Consider the following 17,923-nt stretch of genomic DNA (forward strand, 5'->3'; position numbering starts at 1 on the left):
TCTTAGGTTATTTATGATAAGGACAGCTTCTATTGTTTACTGTGCTATAGGATTCCTCTCTCGGGTTACTGTAGACATACTTATTTTAGTGAAGCTAGATTTCAGTACAAATGCAAAAAAAAAATCTAAAATATATTTTATTAATAGTGGAGATATAGAGGTGTGAATGAAATGTCCTCTTTATTGCTGGATTTGCTGTATCAAGTTCAATGTGACAGGAGTGCCATCTCTTAGGTTTGATGTAAGAGTGATGCTCTCTCTCTAGTTATATTCTATTGCAAATTCCACTGTTGAGACATAATTAACCTCAATAGTTAGATATACTGGATGTGTCCAACTTGTCTTTGTGTCGTGCGTGGTAGGTTGCTCTCTATTCTTGTGTGTTATAATGTAATAAAGTTGCACTCTTCCTTGCTCTCTCTCTCAATTGTTTGTGCTACCTTCTGCCAGAATGGATGCGCTAGATGTGCTTCTTTCATTGTGGATGTGCTAGGGGTGCCCTCTCTCAGGGTGGAAGTACAAGCAGTGTCCTTTCTCAAGAAAGATGCCCTAGAGGCACTCTCAAGGTGGAAGTACATGCCATGCCCTCTCTCAGGGTGGAAGTACTAGAGGTGCCCTCTCTCAGGATGGATGCACTAAATGTGCCCTCTCACAGGTTGTATGTGCTTAAGGTGCTGTCTTAGGGTGGATGTGCTAGAGGAACCCTCTCTCAGGATGGATGTGCTAGAGGTACCCTCTCTCAGAGTGGATGTGCTAGAGGTACCCTCTCTCATGGTGGATGTGCTAGAGGTACCCTCTCTCAGGGTGGATGTGCTAGAGGTACCCTCTCTCAGGGTGGAGTATAGAGTGCCTCTCTCAGTATTAGAGAGGTACCCTCTCTCAGGGTGACGTACTAGAGTGCCCTCTCGGATGGATGCTCTAGAGGTGCCCTCTCTCAGGGTGTATTTGCTAGAGGTACCCTCTCTCGAGGAGTAAGGTGCCTCTCTCTGGTCTCAGGGTGGACGTACTAGAGGTGCCCTCTCGGGATGGATGCTCTAGAGGTGCCCTCTCTCAGGGTGTATTTGCTAGAGGTACCCTCTCCCAGAGTGGATGCCCTAGAGGTACCCTCTCTCAGGGTGGAAGTGCTACAGGTGCCCTCTCTCTACTAGAGGTGCCCTCTCGGGATGGATGCTCTAGAGGTGCCTTTTCTCAGGATGGATGTGCTAGAGGTGCCCTCTCTCAGGATGGAAGCCCTAGAGGTGCCCTTTCTCTCGGATGGATGCGCAAGAGATGCCCTCTCACAGAATGAATGTGCTAAATGTGCCCCTCTCAGGATGGATGCGCTAGAGGTGCCCTCATAATATGGATGTGCTAGAGGTTCCCACTCTCAAGGTGGAAGTACTAGAGGTACCCTCTCTCAGGGTGGAAGTGCTAGGGTGTCTTCTCTCATGGTGGAAGTGCTAGAGGTGTCCTCTCTCATATTGGATTTCATTTAAAAAAATATATTGATAATACAAGAAATATAAACATAATTACAATATAAAACATAAAATAATATAGTGTTAACAAATGGATCGCACAACAGGCAAAGCTTGGGTGTGCTAGAGGCGACTTCTGCGAGAGTAGATGTGAGGTACTCTCTTTCAGATTGAATATGCTAATGGTGCCTTCCTCAGTTGATATGCTAGAGATGCCATTACTCAGTCTGGTGGGTGTGTTAGAAGCACCTTTCTTCATTTCATTCCTCTCTCAGAGTAAATGTGTTTGCGGTGCCCTATCTCGTGGTGAGTGCTCTAAGGTTATTTCCTCACTAGGTATATGATAATAGGGGTCCCTTCTCTCTGGCTAGGATGGTGTGTGATGGAGTGCATTGTCGAGGTAGAGGGAACCCATGTTATGGTCCTACTCATGTCAAAACGGTTCTAGTTTCAATTGATATTTTCTTCCATTTACAATAACACTGTAAATACATAAATAGTGATATGTTCGTTACGATATACACAGTTAGTGGCCCTAATTCATTAGATGTAAACAAGTGAATGACGTCAGAAAATCATAGTAATTACAGTAGTATGATTTGAACAGTTAACAACTATTTAAATAACATCAACTTTAATATCTGGGTAGGAGTTAATATACTTTTCAAATGTATTTGTTATGATTTAAAACGATCCACTTTATTTTGATAATCCCATTACATTGAATAGAGGTTAAGTTTTAAATGTAATAGGCTTTGAATATTTACATTTCTTTCTTTCTCACGTGAAATTAACAAGTGTACTGTATATCACTTCTTTAGAAATTAGACCGGGTATATTTGTTTTGTTATTTGAGAATGTTGAATGAAGTCTAGGCATGCTGTGTGGTGCCATTGTTGACAGAAGTAGCTTTGGTAAAAGAAAGAAACTATTGTGTCGGGACCAATTATTACGTTCCGTCTGAGATTCATAATTAACATATATATTTTTTTAAAAGAGCATATTTTAAATATGGCAAGTGGAGCTTGAGATAAGGGTGTCTTCTTTCGACTTATGTTCTCGGACATGTTCAGCTGTGGCGGCTGGTAAATCTTATCTTTCTTATGCAACATCGCATATAGATGTAAGTATGTTGATGTCAATTACCAATACATGTATATCTCATCTTATCTGTCATGAACAGGTTTTTATTATTGAAAAGAACGTTCCAGATATAAACAAATCCGTGTGGATTGAGTGAGAAGAACATATTGGCTTTCTTGGTTTTCGTGATATTTCCTATATCTTCATGATTTTGTGACATTTAGAATTGCCAAAGAAATTATATTGATGATTTTAAAAACGATATTTTTATAACTGTCTTTTCTAACATCTACTTCTAGCCTGCATGTACTCAAACAATTCATTACATAAAGTTTTACAGAGTCAGTTAGCTGAAAATAAGTCGATCTTGGCTAAGTAATGTAATTATATACAATCGAATGCGCTTATTTAGCTTATGATCAAAACCTTTTGTATTAAAGTTCTATAATGATTCAACGTCAGAGATTAATTATGATGTTTCTGATAGAACCATTATATTTGTACTGCTTTATACGCCTTTGAACTTTTTAACGAAATAAAAAAAAATCTGGTTTTGTTTAAGTCACATTGCTATCAAATTACCTAGAAGATATTGAAATCAGTTGTATGTATAACTGTGCGTTGGTGCCAATTTCTTTGTTTGTTAACAAACAGTAGTCTATTATACATCCATTATACCTATTATTGATATATTCGTACCCTAGCTCGTAACTATAAATTCGTGTTTACATGATTCTAAAATCAATCTATATTGGTGCAAAATTTAATGTAGTTGGACATGGCGGACACTGTGAATTCGGACAAGGAAGGTTAACTCTGGACAATCACTTGGTAAGTCTTAACACAGAAATATATATTTTATGTTATAGTAATCATTCATTTGGTATTGTTATCTTGCACATATTGTAGTGTATTTACATGGTATATAACTCGACCTATTTCTTGACATTTCATGCCGTCAATCATGTAAAAAAAAATAGGTCTATATATTTTGTGGTCAGACTTCCGGCATCCTCTCAAAGAAAATTTTCCAAACAAGATAAAAAAATAATAAAAGAACTAGATAACCGGATATAATGCTAGTGCGATTGAAACAAACCATCAGCATTTTCGTTATGAAATCTAAGGAATTGGTCTCGTTTGCCTGAAACGTATTCAAAGTACGTCAAGGTCATTTAGTCTGTAAATCAAGCCAGCTGCTTGATGTTTTCTCTACGCTGGTCTTTGATCTCACTTTTCATGGCAATCAAGTTTAGTTTTCAAAAAAAAAATCGAAAGTTTATATCCATTTATAAAACGTAATTATCTATAAAATGTTCCAATGCCATACCCTGTCCACGTTCTTCCTTGAAGGTCTTCTAATTCAAGGGGGCATACCAATAAGTGGAGGCGTCTTCGTTGATCCACACCAGATAGTACTGATGTTGACTTTACCACTTTCCCAATAAAACATTTTATTATATATAAATATATATATATAGATGGCCGTGGTAGTGCGGTATTGGATGCCACTCACTAAAGTAGTTAGGAAAGGATGTAAATCCTTCGAAAATTGGGTTTATTGCATAGTATTGAATACATATCTTAATCGTATTTATTTCTAGCTGTCATTATGTAATGCCCTCGAAAATGATCCCGGCAGCTGAGGCACCAAAATACCTGCCAATACGTCATATTGCTCATGTTACTTATCGCATTACTGAAACTAGACTTTAGTTTACACAATTCTATTTCCTTCTATTCTATCTGTCAGAGATAATATAATACATTTAAGTCGAAGAAATAACAATTTGAACAAATTTACTTGCAAATAATTTTGCTTAAAATGGCTTTATTTTAATTCCCTAAACTTTAATTTCGTGCATTTCGTATCACCCTTTCATTGGATTGGGCGACTGATGTTCTTCAGTGTGTTTTCTATTTGATTCTGTGCGATTCCTATAACCATTAATGCTTTTTCATTTATAAATCAACTGCGCCTTATTCAGCTTCAAATCATGATTGATCTTTCTCTGAAAGAAAAATAATATCAAATGCACCTGTTTGTCAGCACTCTTGCTGTGCGAAGCTGCACCTTTTGGTTATTGAGCGGGAGATTGTGAAGGGAGTGTGAGTTATAATGGAAGGGATGGATCGTTAGGTAGGTATAATGTAAAACTGTGTGAAGTTGTCCATCAGGCGAGACCACTATTAAACTTTATTTTAATGGGTGAAGTTATCATAACGACTGAATCAGATCGGTTGATGGATGATGATACACGGCCATTACAGCACGTAATGACTCAGGGTATCGATAATGGCGATTATACTTGGTAATAACAATACATCATGAGTTTAAATTTGAGCTTGTGGAAGAATATATCGCAACTACACAGTCCCCAGAAACAGAGTTGGAAATCTAAATTGATATAAAATGGAAATTTGGTTCTTTTGATATCTAGTCGAAATCATTTCCCATTATGTTCTAACAAAAAAGTCTTTAGTAAATAAATTAAACATATGGCATACATTGAAGAAGCAAAAATCAAGTGAGGCGCTCTAAAAGTCAAAATATAATCTCACTCTCGCATTTTTTTTATTTTGCCGTTTTTCAGCTTATAAACCATTTGACCCCTGACCTTGACCCTTCCACATGGTCAAAAAATTGACACCATCATATTTTTTGAAAGAGGATGGCCTACTGAACATTTTGATCTTCATCACGAAAAGCCCACTGAATTACATAAGCCACCGGACTACGTCTCTTTTATGTACATACTTTACGTACCAAGCGTTGAATTATTCAGGGTGGCGACCTTTGGCCATCCCTCTACTAGCACATCAGATGATACTTTTAACATTTGTCAAAAACACTACATACCTAAATATTGAAGTTAAGAACCTTTGATTCGGTTCATATGGTGTTATACCATCCTGGTAGAAATTAAAATAATGACAACAGACTACGCCCTCGACGAAAATCTATAAATTGATAACTATCAGCAGAAAGGATTACCAATTGATTCCGTCACGTTTTGTAATGTTAGCTGATTATCTCCCTTGATATCGGTTGGATTGTATGCAGCGTACTTTGCCGGAGAGTTAAATGTTTGCTGCATTTTTCGTATTTTTTCGTCAGGTTGAAAAACTTTTTGTTTTTCGTTGGGATAGAATTGCTCTTTTTGCTTGGCTTTCCAGTTTGCTGCTTTTGGTTTTAATTAGAATGTTAGTTTCTTTAATTTGAATTGACAAGGCTATCTTTGCTGTTTATCTCTTTCTAACTGCAATATTCGGATATTGTAGCAATAAAGACTTCCAGACAGATCATGATACATGTTGTCTTCTGGACGAAAAACATATATAGTAGGCCGTACGTTTATCGTTCTAACCACTTTCTATTTATTCAGATTGGGATTATTCGCTTCTTGTAAGGGTACGTTTTCCAGAATTGGTTTTGATGGTTTTCACTTAACTAGTTATCTTCCTATCGCAAACTAGTTGTGTGTTGGTTCATTTCTCTTTGGCTGACATATTGTTGTGGTAAGTTAGTTTTCTAAAGGGATAAGACAGATGTCTCCCGTTTTGTCAATAATTGTTATGTTCCTCAAATGTCAAATGTTTTACCAAAATGTATTTGTTTTTCAGTCATGGCCGCCCTCCCGCTGCGGAGAGGAACAGGTTTCGGGTCTGTGGAGACTGTGACGTCAGACGATGACTCCCAGTGTTCCGACACATCCACGGGATCTGACCAATCACAGGCCACCGTCATCTCAAACAGGACGACGTCAACCATACGTCGGTTAACACGTGAGAGTACGTCAATATTACACTGCACTAATTAAACTTTATTTTGTGAAACGATAGCAACTAGATTAGTATCTCATCTCCTCATCATCTAGTTTCTATGTCTACAACCTAATGTATGTTTAAAATTAAATGGTCGAAAAACGTTTAATATTAACTATATAGTGAGGCTGAGAGGCTTTCTATAATTCCAAGAAGAAATTGTACCTTTTAGATATATACTATTCTGTTGTTCTTCATACCTTGAAAGAAGAATATTTTGTAATTTTTAGATATGATACGCTTATGTTCTCCATTGTTCTAAAGAAGAGGCATGCTGTTCTCAGGTTTGGTTGGTGTATAAATTTTTATGACAAGGGAGACAACTCGTATGGCATCATTAAACATGCAAAGGTTGATTTTGTTGGGCAAAATATGCCCCAAAAAGTCATATATACAATCTGTACTTCATAATTTGATTTAGCTTTCATATTCCATTGCATTGTTTCCCCCCAAACAATTAGCTTAAGCTTGATTTTATCGATTATTGATACTGGACTTACTACATGTAAAACATCACACACCATACCACATTGAGTACCCTTTGAAGATTCTGATCTTTTTTTTATAAAACAATAGAAGGATTTCCTTCTGCTGGACAAAGGCTGTGGGGAGCTTAAGCCCCTTGTGGGTTCCTTTTATTGGGCAAAGCTGTGTCATCTTGTACACGTAGTCGGCGGGAGTGGAATGTTAATTGTTACATGTCCGTAAAAATTCACAAAATCGATGAGGCTGCAGTGTCGTTATGTCTTTGTTTAAGTCCTGGAATTTAGCACGCTCCGAAATGATGGTTTGGGAGAGGATGAGATCGGTGCATGTGATGGAGATTTTTAATGCTAATTAAAGAGCTTAATGTAGAAATATTGTTATATATGGCGAAGGACTCGTGCCAATATTGTGGTTGGCATTTTCAGTTCCCTTATTATATTAACAACTATTTACATTATTAGCCAGAGATTTACTCATATGGAAATGTTATTTGATTGTTTGAATGTCTGTAAGTTGTTTTGTTTCCCATTCACCTTATGAATGTTGCCCAATTAACCTGACATAATTACGTATCTGTGGCACACCTTTCAATTAGTAATCATCGCATGTAAGAAAGGATAAACTCTCAACCACAAGATAGCTAAAAGACGTATAAGTATTGGGTGTGTAACATAAATACTGTGTACATTTATTACTACATATTTGGTTCTTCATTGTCTCACGTGAAGTTCACCTCACGCGCCCTTCTCGTCGCGTGTTTTGGTAGTTTAGCTGGAAGTAAATAAAATTGCATGTAAGAATGTCTTACGTACATGTATTTAAGTATTACACACCTACGTCGCGTGTGAGAAATGATTAGATTAATATACCTATATGATCACCTGTGTATTGACCTCTTTATGTCTCACAGTAAGTAGGTGATTATGTACATAACTGTATAAGTATATATAGTACCGAAATATACATAATTACGGAAAGGTATTTCATTCAAAGCAAAAAGGGAGAGAAAACTAGACAGTATACAAGCTATGTTTGTCCCGAGACCATTGCCTTATGGACAATACAATGTGATCTAATATATGGCTTGTGATATATTACTCTGATACGCCTCTACCTGTGTGTGTTTGATTATTTTATCTATACATTCACATGTATTTATGTCCTGTCTTTTCACACTTATATTATCTATTACACACTTTTATATAAAGAGACATCTAAGACAGACTCAGACTGTCTATACTAGTCTACTATCATACAACATTATTCAACCATGTCCAGTTTATACCTCAAGAGGCCCCTTGTCCTTATACCTGCGTGCTATCATACTTACCTTTATACCTATATGTGTATACACAGATGAGGTGAAAATCAGTGAGGCGGAACTCGGCTACCTCTCCTCAGAGGTGTGGAAAACACTTACCTGGCTACGACGAAGACGTGGCTGCCTCTCCCCCTCCCGATTTTACTCGGGTATTCGCCCGGGAGCTCCTCCCAATTCCGTCAAGGTAGGTACTACACACACTTACGTGTAATTTCAGACATTTTAACGATGGTATTTAGGTTGATGTTTTTGAAATTATATACGTTTTTTTTATTTGGCGGGTAAACGGTTTATTATACACTAGACAACAGTTGACATACATATTTGAATTTCTGTGTATTCCCCGACAAGTGGGATGGCAGGAGGTAAGTACAATATATAGGTATATATACCTTTTACCTGTTTTATTGATTAGTTTTGTTTTAGACATAACAACACAATGACGTACGTCAAATTACGTGCGTCTGGTGAAATGTATTCCCGGATATATTTACTAGGTATTATTCAGACACGTGTATTCTCTTACATATACAGCTACTCGAGGATAGGACCTAGATACGCCATTTTTTCAAAATTCGAACATGTCTTTATTTTGAAATTCACAATATAATTTTAATATCATTTCAGAAACACACTTATAACATATTAGACATCTATATTACACAACTCTGTTATCATTCTCTACACATAAAATTGATAACTTTTAAAGTGAAAGTGATTCTGTGGGTTTTGATACGTACATAATGTACATGTACTAAAACGGCAAATTATTGTAACAATGAAATTTTTCAAATCGTTTCAACAAGTTTATAACATCCCTCTGTTAATAATCTGAACATTTTTTTAACTTATTCAAAATTAGCAAAACTGAAAATAAACACTTGTAATGATGCGATGTGCAACGATGTCTCGCCAAGAGTCTACATTGAGGGAATGATAACAAATAAAATTCTGATAGAGTTGAAGATACTTTCGTGCTATGAGCAGTTTCTGAATGTATATACCCGTAAATGGACTTAAATGTATTGAGTTTGTGTGGACTTAGATGTATTGAGCTTGTGTACGATTTGTATTTTAGATATGATGGCTATTATTTACTTTATACTGTATTTTAATACACATTTACCTTCTATATAATTATTTAGTGAACTGAATTTAAATTGGTACTGAATTATCTAAACTGAATATATGGTCGACTATTCCAATATAATTTGTTCTAATATCATATTTATAAATTACCTAAATGTATATCGGAAAAAGGCATGGGTCTATTTTTTGTTGAATTTCTGAAAAAGGCTTTCCAAACGAATGGGTCTCTGCATGGGCAGGGTGTAGGAAAAATAGCCTACCGACAATGTTAAAAACTAAATAAGAATTGAGTATAAATATAAATTAACTTCCTTAGATGTTTCATTGTAAGTATCCACATCCAATTAGCTAAACGGGCACCTGTCAAAAGGGAATTCCGTATAAAAATAGAATAAATAAAGCTGCAACGTGATTGGCTAGATTTATCCACGGATTGCCAATGATGTGGCGATGTTTGAAAACGATGAGGTCATTCCCAAAAGGCGGAATTTACCGATAGGACCTACAAGAAAGATGTGTCGACGATATTCTTAGGTTTATAACGAATTTTGGATATTTATGGATATTCTAAGGTAAGATAACTTTAAAGGTTTATTGATATTCACGATGTAACATTCATAGTTGTCGGGAATGCCACGAATAAGACGATATTTCGAGAGACAGCGGTGTGCTGTCAGACATGTGTGCAGGCTAACGTGCCTTGGATTGGCATCTGTTGCTGAGCTTGAATCACTGTATGACCCAGTTCTTAACTGAAAATCATAAATTCCTCCCTGAAATTATATCAGTAAACTAAGATGAGGAGCTGAATTTGGTGAAGTAAGTCATTTTACTGTCGATGTGAGCCATGGCCAGGGTATGAGCTGCTGTCAGATCACTAGGGGCCAATGGACTACTAGATATACCGTATATTGAATTTATTAACTGTTATTGAATCATAGGTACGGTATTTTGCACGCTGGTAAGTCAAAGATCCTATAAAGACTAATTTATTGTGAAAGTCCCATGTCTATATTGGGTCTTTGACGTCCCAGTATGCTAAATATCTAAGATAGCAGTTGTTAGATATCGGCTAGCAGTGATGAAATTTGAATTCAAATTTTGATATTGTGCCAAAATATTACACACATTTGTGGATTACACCATTACAACAGAAAAAAATGTACAGTAGGCTACTGTACGTAACTACGAGGAAACCTTATACAGATCTAAACATTTCTGCCCACTGGTGTGGTGACTGTATATAATCTACCTTGTGTTTTTTTCGTCATCTCAAGGTGAAGTGTTAATCATTTATAGCAAATTGAGGATGGTTTGAATACTGTTTGTAGTTATTGTGTTTCGGTAAAAACACCCCAAATCTGTAAAGATAGTAGCGTTATATTATACAGAGACATTAGGTACTGTAGCTTGTGAAGTCACATTCCTTGTATACCAGGGTTACTTGGTGTATCCTTTCTGACTCCTCCTCTGTCTCCAGTCAGAGGAAGCACAAACATGATAATACTGTATGTATAAACGTAACATGGAAGTTCTGCCAGTTGATAGCATTGAAATCTCCTATTTAGTCGACTATCTTGAAAATTTATTTAGTTATGATGTAGTATCTAATTGTATGGGGCTGCAGTGGCTAGATAGCAGTCCAGACATTCCACCATTAACTCTAGACCTTGATTTAGCTCCATATCTGGGTAACAGGTTCAAGTGGCCAGTTGTCAAGTACTGACAGCAGGTTGATGATTTTGCTCCTGGTAGTACTCTGACTTTTCCCTTATCTTCTAAACCTGGCATGTCTTGTGAATGACTGTGACTTTTGACATTAAATTGTTATTAATCAAACGTTCAAAGTTGTACCAAACTTGAAGCGTACTAATATGCTACATATAAATGTTTCGTCATCTCTAATATTATTAAAATTTTCACTGTACTTTGGAAATCATGCTGTTGCATGTATGTTACATAATATATCTTATGTTGTTAACATATCTGAGGTACATTTGTAAGTCATTCAACACAATGCGATATTTTGTGTGTGTCAGTTTATAGACTTTAGATAGTTTTAATTACTTTATAATTGGAGAGATTTAGTTGTCCGAGGAGACGCATGAACCTTTGAAAAATAGATAACAATAAAACAAGGGATGTAAACAGAAACCTGAATTCTAGCACACCAAAGTAAGCTATACTGCTTTAACAGCAAAATGTTGAAAAATAACAATATGATAGAAAGGTGGTAAACTTATGTGTTTATAACTCAAAACATATCCAAATGATAAATGCAAAGATATTACGATGAGGGCACCCGGTGCATAACCTGTCAGTATTTGTTAACACAATACACTATGTATGCCTGATAATGTTTTAATTAAATCAAGTTCTATTACTATGGTAAAAAAATCTCCAAAGATTTAATTGTGAGCAACTCTTATGGAAGCTGTAATTTAAATAAAAAGAAAAGACATTATTGGTAAAAGAAACTAAGTTAAGATCTAAAGAGGAAAAAAATAACATTTTTACTCAAGATGACCAATATTTCAGCTCCAGACTGTGATGAAGACAGTGCATCAAGGTGATTTAGACGAGAACTTGGTATCATCACATTCATCACCACTTTGAACTTTCTATGTCAGAACTTAATGTGTTGAATTAGTGCTCTTAAGATAAGACTTAAGTGGCTTGATGTTGAAAATTAACACCTTTTCTTAGTGTATCCTGCATTAATACCTTATGCCACGGTCTTTATATTTAATCTTTGTTAAAACTCTTCAATGAACTAATTTAACAGATAATCCTTTGGAGATATAATGTAATTCTGCTGAACTTGATAACTGATGTACTCTAACAATGAATCTTGAACTTCTCCTCAATTTTTATGTTGTTTCCTATTGCATTTCTGTAATTGTCATCCAGAGCACCTGAAAATTTGAGTTCAAATGGGATAGTAACTCCTGAATGTTGATAATTTCTGAACCAAAAATATACATAATACATACAATTTTTTCTAAACACTCTTGATCACCAAACTAGGTCTTTATCATTAAACATGTAGATACCTACGGTATATACAACTTGTACTGGTACTTTTGCTAATTAATATTCATGCTGTTTTTAATGTCACTAAATTCATAGATTCATCCCAATTGATGAAATTAACAGTAATACCTTGCAAAATTCATCAAAATCATTATTTTACATGTATATGATGCTTTCAAAGGCTAAATAGATAACTCACAAAAAAGTACCCCGGTGCGTAAGTTCCAATCAGTAAATCGCAAATTTTTTCACCTGCAAACTCTAAACTTAGTAAGAAAACAGTTTATATATATAGCTAGATGTTTTATTGTGTCCCAATAACAGACAGCCGTTCATAACATGATTTTAAATTAAATTATGGTACACACCTGCAACATAGTTCATTTAATTACCTTATCAAATGGATGTAGACCAGAAAGCATGCCCTTATTTCCATATCTAAATATGAACAGGAAAATTTTCTTTTACTGGTAAGATAATAAATGTAATAACATGCAAATTTATTGAAATTGGTCAATAGGTATAGACTAGCTCATAATTAAAATGACAATTAAGTCCACAGTTTTTTTCAAATTGGTAATGCATTGTCAATGTAATGTTTTGTTTTCCATTTTAACCTTTTGCATTTGTGTTAGCGCTTTGCTGAACTAATGCCTTTTAATATAGCATTGTTTTATAGGGCAAATACACAGTTTTACATACATGAACATGTACAACAAATATACTTACCTGTATATTGTTTGGCTAATGGGCAGTCCTTTGTTGAATTATCATTTGTCTGCATCTGAATAACATGCAAAGAGATACAAAATATCTATATACCCCGAGGAAATAGTCACGTTTCTAACACATACCTGTGAAAAGGTAACTTAAAAAATGAATACACCTGGAAATGCATGTTTATGGCAGTAAGTGCTCAACAAGTGATAGTTAGATAGAGATTATAGACAACTTTATGTAACATCGTTATCAGCATCATCAATCAAGCGATCACCTTTAGTATACCGTGTGTGCATATAAAGTATCAGGTTTTTTGCTTAAAATAAACCAACTTGCATGTTTATTGTATGTTAGATGACATACAGTATAATTATATTACCTAGGCTACTGCAAAGCTTGTGGGTGTTTATTCCTACAAAATGGAAGCAAACTGGTGTTGTTCATGCATATGATTGTGCTTGGCTGCAGGTGATTAAATATTGTTAGTTCAGTTAATTCATTAAAAACTTGCAAACTAAAGATTTTGAAATGTATAACATATGTGAAATGAAACTTTTACATTTAATATATATATATCAATAATAGAATTCTATGTAGAAGTATGCATCCCCACCTGAATTTTAATACACTATAACTGTACTTGGACATGAATAATGAAATGCGCAGGTGTAGGTTTGCTAATAGAAATTTGATAGAATATTCACTGGAGCAAGCAGCTCATTGTCCTGTGGCTATCGAGGCAAATCCATTTCCAGTAATATGGACTTAAAGACATGCCGGACATGACCTCCGACTGGTCAGTGAGTGGACAATCAACACTATACCTCTGTGAGTCAACACAGAAATATGAAATAGTGATTTAGGCCACTTGTTTATTGATATTCAATCAGCGTATTAACTGTCTGGACAAAGGTTCTATTCAGGATAGAACTCGGATCTGCCGCCGATTGATTTTACTAATCCCGAGGGAGGATAGTTTGGATGGTCAATAGCTGTACCTGTTGGAGCCGGAGCTTCTTGTGTGACAGCTGAAAATGTACTATTGTCGGCAGATTTATGTCAATAAAGTTTAAGATCTTTTCATTTCCTGGAGATACGGCCCTATTGATTTATTATGGACTTTATATTTATAACTGTTCTTTTGATGTGTTCAGAATCATTCAAATGGTCATTATTAAAAAAAAGTTAAAGAATGGATTTGTAACAGATTTTATTTCAATTGACAGGCTATGCTGAGCTTTTTGAATCTGTATTTTTGTGTGTGTCTATTTTTCAGTCTGGAAATGAAATAGAAATGAAACAGGCTGATCAAAATCTATTATGTATAACATAACAAGGCTTAGCACACCTCCTTGTCAAAAACCATGTTAGCTACAAAATGTATATATATAGTACTACAGGATGTGGATGTGGCCCAGTGGTAGAAGGTGCAGGTATGTTTGGCTAGGCGATTGGGTGCCGTAGATCGTGAGTTCGAGGCCCGGATAGGGCACGGGTCAATAAATTGTCATGCTTTGTTAAATTGTGTTTCTTTGATATATAGTACTACAATTAAACAGCTGATGCATATCTAGTCATAGCTATAACCTCGTTTGCATTTATGATTTAGTTTGGTTTCTATTCTGGAAGTTTTATGGATTTTCTGATTTAAATTTCCTTAAATTTTCTCAAAACTTTCCACCCAACAATATGTATAGTCTACCAACAGTTTTGTTTTCCATACAATTAATTCCAAATTAAAAGACCAAATTCCTTATGCTTGTTTGGATTAACATGAAAATCTGAATTTCGGCCACCTCCAAAATCTGCCATGTCCTTTAATGACCCCTGGCTGTTGAAAGAATGTCACATAAAAATAAATCATACTGCAGTGCATACATATGATCATAAAATAAAATTAGAAAAACGAAATAGGTGAAGGCATTTAGTAATCTTCTGTACAGTTTTGTGATCTCCCTGCTGTAGACTGACATATTTGTGGTGATATGTTATAAAATTCTGCTAGACTTCACTGAAATTTCAGTATATTCCACCTGTAACTACCGTCCCAATACACATAACGAGAATGTGACCTTAAATGTACCTGTAGACTTATACTAGTCTACCTGTATAGCCTCAGGACTATCTTACCTACCGTGACATAGGTGTTACGATCGCCATATAACCAAATTTGTCAGCGTAACCAAATTCTAATCCGTTTCAATAACATACACAAACAATGTAATCTTTATACTATCTGCCATAAACAAGTTTTTCTTGGCACCGTAAGTGTTTTTATACCCTTAATGAATCTACTATAGAACGGTAATGGAGAACGATCTTTTGTAACAAGTTGTGAAAAGGAAATTCTAAATGTTTATGGGGATTACTCTTGCTTGGATCAAACCACTTCAGTTTTGAATCAAACTACTTATCTATTCCATAGGAAAAGTATTACTTTGTATCTGCCATTTTAATAATCATGTTTGATACCTGTATTGTAGTTGATCAGTCGGTTGATAATGATATCATTTGTATTGGAAGGATTTGGTAGCCTTTTGTGAAAGTTGTCCTCAGGATGAATTGGTTATGTACTAGGTATATTAATGGCAAATTCTTGTTACCATTACAGATGTAGAACTCTTATGAAATGAATCACATTGGATATCAACTTTGATCAATATTATACCATTGTAAATCTAGGGATTTTGGACACAGTGACATAAAGGCAACACCATGACCCACATATAGCAAATTTCAAGTAGGTCACAGTCCATAAGTAGGTCATCAATCTGGACTGGTGTGAATCAGAATTGCAGACAGATAAAATGTTTTGAGTTTAATAAGTCTTTTAATCAATCATAAATCACGAAATGCTATGACTTTTTTCGTCTTTGCTTATGAAAGAGTTATCTGTCCTTGTGGGTAGGTATTGATTTTTACGTCATGTGTTTGCAAGGGTAATATCATATCTTTAAGAGAAAAGGATGTGAGATTAGGTTACAAAATAATGACGTCATGATCTCTAATAAGCAGAAATAGTATGTTAACCTTATAACAGAATTACAGATTTCTTCCAGTCATATACAAAAAGGTCAAAACCACTGGAATATTTACCAAATTTATGCTAAGTTAGGCATTAACTGTGATACATCGGGCACCAACATAGATTATTATGTTAGTGTCTGCCTAACAGCTTGTACATACATACCAATCTCTAAGAATCTCTAAACCAAGGCTGAGTTTGAAACCATAGTCGTAACTTCTGTGAATGTTTGTTATTTAGCCTACCATTGGCGTGTGAAGAAGATTTTACAGTACAGTAAAAAGATCCCGATGTTTAGATGATAGTTAACTCTGAGATTGGAATGCTTGGTGTTTTAGAAAGTCTGTAAACACTTGTTAAAGCCTATTAGGTGTACATGTAAAAACAAACTGCTGTGGCATGTTAGATGGAGAAAGGTTAGGATTGATCATTGGTAAAGGTGTTTTTGTGGATGTGTGCAATTATGAAAAAAAAATAGCTCAACTACACTCAAATGTATCCTTCTTTTTGTGCAATCTAAAAGGGATCTACCAATGCCAATCCAAGGGTTTCTTTGACTGGAGGCTGTTCTGTTGGAAATCTTTCCCTTTCATTCCCTATCATGAGCTATGTTTTACTTTGTATATGGGGTATAGAATGTGGTTAGGAACAGGTTTAGATTTACAACACAGGTGGTTCCACTTCAGACCCAGTAGGATTGAGGTTTAACACTTAGCAACAGGGCGATTAGAATGGAGGACTAACTTCCTTTTCTTTCAATGACCTTGTTCATAAATCTGTGTCAAGACTGTTGAAACATAAATCATTTCACTTCTACAGAACTTTAAAAAAAATATCCAGAATTGTAAAGATTTAAAGGTTCAATACTTTCGGTTATTGAAATATAGGCACAAAAAAGATAAAATATTTTTTGGCAATCTGGGCGCTTTAATGGGATAGGTAATGCATGTGTGCTTGTATACATAGTATGTGTTTAAAAATTCACTAGGAAAAACATGTCTATAATGGTGAGATAACCCATGTGATGATGTAAATGCCAGCTACATAATTAATTCAGCTTCACTTCAACGTCACATGATCTGTATACAAATAACTATGTACCGGATAGTGTCTCTACCCACAGATTTGATATTATAGGCACAGCACCATATAGTTATGTATACATGTGGAGTTTCCACCAACTTCAGATTACACAAATATAATGTATTCATGAGGTGTCAAACTGTAGATTTATGTGTAGTGTTTGGTTGGGTCATCAACAACTTTCAGTTTCTGTCAGTGTGAGATAGGATGGGTTTCTGTGAAAGAAATGATAATACTTATGTAGTATTTATGTGTTGAGATATATACCAGTAATGTTGAATATGAACAATCTTTTAAGTCTCCACCAACCTCATTGATCAACAATTTCTCAAATTCTGAGCAAATTTCCAAATTTCTCTCATTGTCTTCCCCCCCCCATCACCTGAATAATAAATCCAGCCATATGATATCCCATGAAAAAAACTTAACAGTTATAGACAACATTAATTTTCCATCCTTAGTCCACAATGCTTATTTTCTGTAAGCATTTAAGTGTAAGGGCATTAGAAACATAACAGTGATTTTTTCTGTGTGTCCTGGATGTCTACTTCCTTACATTTCCAATGTTACCACCTCGCTTTTGACATTGAGTTGTTGAGTGTTCACCCATGTGAGGAAGGTTCTAGGTTCTGTTAAGTGCTCAGCATTAAGGGAGTGGGATGACTAAATTTGTGATCAGTATAATGTGACAGGGTTTGATAGGGTGTTTAATGTTTTAGCAGGAAGCTTCAATGAGATAATAGCACTAAAAATTGGGCAAGACTCCCTCTATTTATTACAATGTGACACGGTTTGGGTTTG

The 17,923-nt window shown here is 35.4% G+C and overlaps 1 protein-coding gene and 1 long non-coding RNA gene across 4 annotated transcripts in view; one reads left to right on the forward strand and one right to left on the reverse strand.

Moving 5' to 3' along the window:
- Positions 1-2,525: 2,525 nt before the first annotated feature.
- The window catches only part of LOC138318138 (uncharacterized), a 93,762-nt gene continuing 78,364 nt past the window's right edge, over positions 2,526-17,923 (forward strand). Inside the window, exons 1-4 of one of the 3 annotated variants that reach the window (XM_069260264.1) lie at positions 2,526-2,580; positions 3,313-3,371; positions 6,165-6,332; positions 8,208-8,356. In XM_069260264.1, coding sequence (XP_069116365.1) covers positions 6,167-6,332; positions 8,208-8,356 — 315 coding nt within the window. In that variant the 5' untranslated portion in view covers positions 2,526-2,580; positions 3,313-3,371; positions 6,165-6,166. Of the gene's footprint in view, positions 2,581-3,230; positions 3,372-6,164; positions 6,333-8,207; positions 8,357-17,923 lie in introns of those variants that run through there. The other 2 variants (XM_069260263.1, XM_069260265.1) reach the window with 2 other exon arrangements.
- On the reverse strand, positions 11,570-13,082 carry LOC138320005 (uncharacterized). The gene is made up of 3 exons (XR_011208066.1): positions 13,024-13,082; positions 12,687-12,732; positions 11,570-12,176 (listed from the first exon to the last, which is right to left on the reverse strand). It is a non-coding gene; the product is annotated as an uncharacterized lncRNA (long non-coding RNA).

The sequence above is a fragment of the Argopecten irradians genome, chromosome 3, assembly GCF_041381155.1.
Source record: "Argopecten irradians isolate NY chromosome 3, Ai_NY, whole genome shotgun sequence".
NCBI classification, from domain to species: Eukaryota; Metazoa; Mollusca; class Bivalvia; order Pectinida; family Pectinidae; genus Argopecten; species Argopecten irradians.